Raw genomic sequence first — 7,330 nt, 5'->3', positions numbered from 1 at the left:
TTTGGAAAGTTTCTTGAAAGCTTGTTCTGTCAGTGCAAAGTATGCCACACAAGACCCACCTGATAATCAATTCAACACAAAAATAATGAGTTTGTTTCCCACCTGTTCTTTCCTTGCCAGGAAGTCAACAAATAGAAGACAACGGAATGCAGTGTTCAAATCAGAAGCAAACAGGTCTCAAAATTATGGCATTTTATCTTGGTAGAACTGCACTAGTTACAAAGCAGCTAGAACCTTCCCTGGGGCCACAGCAGAAAGATCTGGACAATGGAAATTGGGCCCCGTCTCTTAGATCAGAGGTTAGCCACAGTCTGCAGGCTGGATCTGACCCTCACAGGTCTTACCCACTCCAGAGGGACAGGTAGAATGGAGCTGCACTAAGCCACCCATCCCTTCTGTAGTCACCCTGCTCTCCAACCCAACCCAACCCAACCCCCGCCCACTATCTTGCCCTGCAACACTTACCCTCGCTGCAAATAGGGGAGCTGGGGCAAGAAGGGGTAGACTTGCAGCCCAGGAAGGTACAAAAGTTTGCCAACTCATCTTAAACATTTCTACTGACCATTTCAAGAAAAAAGAATTGTGCAAGAATGAGTCTAGCAAAGACATTCAGAAATTAGTACCCCTTACTTTCCACTTAAGTCTTAGTTTTAGGAAGCAGGGGATTCATAAGAAATTACTTTGTTTATTTATATCAGAAAATGCGAGCTGTTGCAACAACTGCTGGGAGTGGCTGAAGACTACAGCACTGACTGACACAGTACCTACTCTAAATGCTGACTTAATAATACAGCTTCAAAATTGTTATTAAAACAGTAACTGGTTTCATTACTCTGCCAGATCTATGTAGAAGCTGCCATTCTAAATACTGTCAGTTGAAATTTTACCCTAAATCTAAGATTAGTTTTTTTTAAAAGGGCATTTAAAAACCTGCAGCCAAGAAAAGCATTTGATTTATTTACACTGCTCATAAAAAGATGATTGCTACAGTGCTTGCCAATAAACACAGCGCCATCCTTGTGCATGAGTGCCTACAACTGAAAATCTAAAAATGAAAAACTAACAACTGAAATGAAGCAAGCTTTTTTTTTTAATGTTGTCTGAGTTTACTGAAATGTAAAGTTAACAGTAGAGTAAAAATCTCATTTTTAAAAAACAATCCTAGTTATCTGTAACACTTAAAATGGGCTTCCATGCTGATATTAACTAGGTATACCCACAAACTTTCCCAACCCATGGTACAGGGTAGGATTCAAAGAAGAAAGCAGAACCTACTGTCTGACTGGAAAAGGAATTATACTGCTAGATGTCAAATCAAATTCACTACTACTCTTGAGAGGAGTTTACCCTGGATGAAAAGTGGATTAACATTAAAAACAAAACAAAACAAAACACAATTTGCAGTCTTGACAGCCCCTTTCACTTTCAACATGAAAATGGCTTATTTCTTGGTCCTGTTCTGTATCAGCTCATCACCATGACAGCTTCTAATTGTTCTGTAATTTTTAACAAAAGATTCTAAAAGTAATTTACAACCAATAAATTATTATTTTTGTATTTTATTATTCGTGACTTTTTCTTTAGACCAAGATCTGAAGCCAGTCCAAGTTACTATTTACAGAAGTATTCCAGCAGCCCTGGATCTGTCTCTGATTGACAATGTGAGTTAAGGGCATGACTTAAGTACCTTTACTGACATGGATAGCCCCAGGGAGGTCAAAACTACTTACAAAACAACATAAGCAAAGGCAAAAAAAAAAATTTGGACTAAAATATTTGGTTATTAACATTTGCTAATGACCACCCAAAGGGAATATACAAAATTACGCTGCACCATATTTGTATGCACCTCACAAACCTTTTCCCCCAAAAATAAGGCCTACAAAATTGGGTTGTACATCTTAAGCAAGGAAGCTGATTTTCTGTCTAGAACGGCACAGTAGCATTTCTAGTCAGTTGACTCCCTCAGAACTACCTGACTTAACGGCCCATTATAATACACTTGATTCCTACTAACTGCTCTTCACCCAACAGGTGTTAACAACCCTCTTTCCTTTCTCTATGGTCTTAGATATTCCATTATTTATCTGGGCTTATTTAGTCTAGAGAAGAGGAGACCAAGGAGACATAACAGCAGTCTTCAACTACCTGAACCGGGAGGCTACTGTTCTCAATGGTGGCAGATGACAGAACAAAAGAGCAACAGTCTTAAGTTGCAGCAAGGGAAGTTTAGGTTGGATATTAGGAAGAATTTTCTCACTGGGAGGGTAGTAAAATACTGGAACAGGTTACCCAGAGGGGTGGTGGAAGCTCTATCCTTGGGGGTTTTCAAAACCCAGACAGACAAAGCCTTGGCTGAGATGATCTACTTGGGGCTAGTCCTGTTTTGAGCAGGGGGTTGGACTAGATGACCTCCTGAGGTCCCTCCCAACCCTAATTTTCTATGACTCTGTGATAAGTTATGGTGCAACTACAAATTATGTTTAAGATTTTCAATTCCAATTATACCAGTATAAAACTAGATTAGGGTGACCAAGATATGGTCTGCATACCACAAGTCTCCTCACAGGTCCATACATTTGGGGATGGACCAAGCAGTGGCAGAGCAAACCCCAAAGCTGTGGCAATTAATGCTGCTGCCTTGCCACTCCCAAATTTCCAGACCCGTGGGGAGTCCCAACAGCCAGATCTGGAGTGCAGAGTGGTGTCATCTGGCCTGCAGGGCTGTTGCTGTGGCTTCAGGAGCCATAGTTATCAAGACTACTGACACCAAATTCAACTCCTCAGGCCAGATGATGCAGCTCCATGTTCCTGATGCTACCCATGGACTGGCTCCATGCCACTCACCTGGCCCACAGGACCAGACGTGTTGGACATTCGCCTGGAGTACTTCTACTGATTTGCATAAATTTATTCCACATTTTTACTAGTTCAATAATAACACTACTGACTGATATTAAATAAGCAGCCATCATGTCAACCACTGTACTGAAGCTACCTCTAAAACAGAATGAAGTATCAGATTATTCAGTGCCAAAGCAGCACAGCATCACTTTCAAACCTCAAGTCATCTAGTTTGTTCAAGATGGGAGGTAAGGAAGACTTGCATAGCCAGCTGACCATACAAGGGGAATTGACAGCAAGCAGATTGTGCCATCCAGCTGGAATCTGGCCACCCTGCTGGGGGAAATGTCTGTTATCTTTCAAACCTCTTGTGCCATCTTGATGACTGCAAATCATTAAAAATAGCTTTGCATCTTAAAAGATGAAGCGCATAAGGATACATCACTGAAATACTTTTTGTTATTATAACACGTGGCAAAATAAGTGGATTACTCTGAATGAAATCAGGGTTAATATACATTGTGTGTGAATGGAACCCTAAAGAGAGGGCAGGGGTAAGTAGTTCTCCCTTTCTGATTCTGCACTTTTCACAGTCTTTTAAACTGCTTGCATTCAAAATGAAAGAGGTGTAGAACATTTTAGTTAAATGAAAATAACCTTTTCTTTAATTACTCCACACATCTAACAGTCATTGAAGTAAAGCGTTTCGGTATCAGTCTAATACCCAAAAAGTACAGGAGAGTCTACATTAGTGGGTCCTACGCCAAGAATAACTTAAAAATAAATCTCGTAAGTAGAATTCTTAAAATTAAATGCCTATTTAGAATCAAGAAAAAATTACCCCCAAATAACAGCTTACAAATGGAAATATATCAAAAAGGGGCATCTTCAGGCTTGACACTGGCCCTTTAAGTACAATTCTGCACACTACTATTCACTCAACTCCAAAAAACAGCAAGGCCTCCACTATCAACAACTTGCAGATGTGTTTACCCCAATGTCCTTGCCTTGAACCAACTAGAAAGCTCAGAGTGGAAAAACACCAAGGCCTGCTTCCCTGTCAAGTAACTGAAAGGATTTTTTCATTTTAGAAGATGTGTGGAGAATGTAAACAGAAAATGAGAGTGCAGCTCTGTGCTCCCCCTACTCTTCTGAGAGAGATAACATTAATAAGCACTTAAATGTACACAAGAAACAAAATCCCCTGAAACTCACCAAGGCAAGAGGAGAAAGTAAATGTAAGTGTAGCAAGCAGGCTATTTCCTTTTTACCAATCCCACAAAAATCAGTCTTTCAGTTTTCAAGGAAGAAAAAATAAAGGTGTTTCCTCATTTCTCAGAAGCCAAGTTCTTATATGCCATTTTAACTTATTTTATGTGTAATTTTAACTTTCTGTGGAGACTTACAGTAGAATCACTGTCCTACTTTAATTCCCTTCCCCTCCCCAAGTAATTCACACCTGCTAACACATTTCCTATCAAGTATTTTGGAGGTACCAGATTGTTGCAAACAATCAAGAGACCAACTCTTTTCACGCTGAGCTGGGTCCCAGGAGGAAGTGAGACCTGGAGAGCCCCACGAGAAGGGAATCAAAATGTTTTGTGGCCTTTGCAGAAAAGATCCCGGTTGCCGAAAGAGATGCAGGCTGGAGACTGAACCGGGACCTACTCCCCACGTCCAGGAGGGTCCCTACATCCTAGCCAGGGTCACCCAGCAGGGCTTGGTCGGGCCACCCCACAGGACCCTGTCGGAGCATTTCCCCAGAGGCGGGGGCTCTCTGGGGCAGCTAGGCCTTGCCATGCGGAGCGGGACCGGGGGCGAAGGCTGCACCCCGCCCCCGGGCGAAGGGACCCAGGGGGGACACCAGGACGGGGGGGGTCCTCCCCCCTAGCGGGCCCCGATAGGGGAGAGGAGGAGATGAGACTCACCCTCCGCGGTCACGGTCGCGGCCGCGGTCCCCGAAGCTGCGCATGGAGTCCATGGTGCCAGGGGGAGCGGGGCTGAGCGCGCGAGGGGAGGGCGGCGCGGCGGGCGGCGACGGCTGCTGTATGCCGGCGGCGGGGCGGCAGCCGCCTGGCTTCCCGAGAGGGGAAGAGCGGCTTCGCAGCAAGAGAATGACACTGCCGGAACCGACTGGCGAGGGCCGCGGGCGGCTCGGGGCGCAGCGGGGCCCGTGGGGCACGGACACCAAGCGTCTTCCTTCTCCGGGCTCCCGGCACAAAATGGCCGCCGCTGCCCTAGCCCGCTCCGCTTACGTTAAGGACGGCCCGAACATTACGTAGGCTACGTGTCTGAGGAGCAACGCCTATTCTCGAACTCCGAGTACACAGGCGGCCCCTTGCGAATAAGCGGGCCAGAACTGGCCCCTTAAGAAAGTGACGTAGGGTTCTCCGGCGGAGTCATAGCCTCCCGTAGGAAGGCAACGTTATCCCTATTCCTAAAAGTCGGCTACGCAAAGTGCCAATCACACAACCTAGCCATGAACCAGGGGGAAGGCTCTGGCCGAGCGGCACGTTACGTAAGGACAAGGCGTACGAAGGTTGCGTAGCGGCCGCTGGCTCTGAGCTGGTTGTGTCGCGGGAAGGAAGCGTCGTCCATTTTGCGTAAAATTCTTCAGTGGGTTTCGCTCAGCCGGCATCGGAGCGGGGGCAGGAGCGAAAGGCAGTGAAACCACGTACAGGGTGCGGCGTATCGTGGTTGAAGAATAAGACCTTTTGCCTTATCGGGCTGCAGTTTCGGGAGGCCGCATTGCGCTGCGGCGACAATAACCCGTGTCTGCTGCAGCGCTTGGGGGTCTCCCCGTGCGGCTTTCTTCTGCTGCCCGAAGACCGTCCCTTGTGTCCCCTGCCCAGTGTCACACCCCACCCCGAGCTCGGCGTGTCTGCCCAGCAGGCAGGGCCTTGCGCGAGCCTGCACTTCTGGCCTGCAGGCCGCTCAGGAGCGATCGTGGTGCAATGCGCGGGGCAGCCATGATGCTCGCTCTTCCCCTGCTTCCAGGAAATGGAAAGCAGACAGACATTCCGCCGGGCTAAATGAATGTGCCTGTGTGCAGGTCCGGCAGCTCTCCAGATCGTTCGCAACAACCTGGGCAAAAACTACATGAAGTGATGATGTTCAGGGCAATGTTAGACTGCCCAGATGTTTCTCCGTGCCATGCTCTGCAATATGCTAGGACTGGGAGTGACTCCAGGGTTGAGTGGAGGAGCCCCCTCCTACTGCAGCACCAGTAGCATATGAACCCTTTCATAAACTGTTCAAGGGCCATTTTTAAAATTAGCTACCTTCCCCCCCCCGCCCATAATTCCAGATGGCCCCATAATTAGATTATACTAATTGCTAATTGTTAGGATTTTCTGGTTTCCAGACTGAATTTATTTGCCTTCTATTTATACCTATTCTTGTACCAACGCTGTCCTTTAAAGTGTGTTTCTCTCCCTGTCCCCTTACCATGCATTTATACAGAGTAAACAAATCCTTTCAGTCTCCATTTTGCTAAGATATATGAGCCAAGATATTTTAGTTTCTGCTAGAACTGGCTCTACTTAAAACTGTTCTGTTGCATCTAACTGGTTCATGTTTTAAAAGAGATTAGTCAGATAATGTTTTGAAGTGTTAAACCTAGTAATAGTGATTGATTAAATGCTGTTTTCTGTCATAGATGTGTAATTCCACTGAAATCAATAGGATTTCATAGGTTTGTAACTGAAATTAATGTTGCTTATGATATTGGATTTCTCAGATTCTTGTAGCTTTACAACGCCCAATGCTCTCTTGGCTGTAGTAAGTGGAAGTTGTGAAGCCCCACGGGGTGTGAGTTGGGGTAAGTGGAAGGAGTAATATCAGCTCTGCAGTTTCGTATCAATCACAGAAAAAAACACTTTTTTAAGGCATGGTGGAAGGCTAGGAAACATCTGCTCTTTGCAGCCTTGTTGCCCCGCAACATATCCAAAGTGAGTTTCTTGTCCTTTGCAAAAGTCTTGCCCCGCTCACAGAAGGGAGGATCTGGCCTACACAAATTCTACGCCCTTACTTTTGTAAAAGCTGACAAAAGATGTTGCAAACCAATACAACAGAACTTCAGTTATCCCAAATGATTAGTGTCACTATAATTCTGGATAATCAGTTTTCCTAGATAGGGGTGTCAAACTCCAGGCAGCATGGGCTGGATGAGTGGTGTAGGGCTGGTCCACTGGCAGGATTGGACCCGTGAACTCCCCTCACCCCCATGCTAGACAAGTGCCCACTGTGTCTGTTCTAGGATCTGCGCTGCACACAGTGGCCACTCCCCCCTGCATTGGTTTGGGATATGTACCACACATGGTAGCTGGTCCACAATCAGTGTTGTACACGGTGCCCACACCACTGGTCAAGGACTGCACTGTGTGTGGTGCACATCCTGGACTGGCAGGGGAAGGCGCAAGGCAGTGGGAAAGGAAGGGAACCTGTGTGACACGGTACTGGATGAGCTGGAGCTGGCACCAGGTAT

The 7,330-nt window shown here is 46.1% G+C and overlaps 1 protein-coding gene across 1 annotated transcript in view; it reads right to left on the bottom strand.

Moving 5' to 3' along the window:
- The window catches only part of DDX17 (DEAD-box helicase 17), a 36,666-nt gene extending 31,587 nt beyond the window's left edge, over positions 1 to 5,079 (bottom strand). Inside the window, exon 1 of the mRNA XM_019515200.1 lies at positions 4,773 to 5,079. Coding sequence (XP_019370745.1) covers positions 4,773 to 4,825 — 53 coding nt within the window. The 5' untranslated portion in view covers positions 4,826 to 5,079. The remainder of the gene's footprint in view (positions 1 to 4,772) is intronic.
- Positions 5,080 to 7,330: the final 2,251 nt, after the last annotated feature.

This window comes from Gavialis gangeticus, unplaced genomic scaffold (genome assembly GCF_001723915.1).
Source record: "Gavialis gangeticus isolate Ggan-Ray unplaced genomic scaffold, GavGan_comp1, whole genome shotgun sequence".
Classification (NCBI taxonomy): domain Eukaryota; kingdom Metazoa; phylum Chordata; order Crocodylia; family Gavialidae; genus Gavialis; species Gavialis gangeticus.
This window is presented reverse-complemented; position numbering and strand designations above follow the sequence as displayed.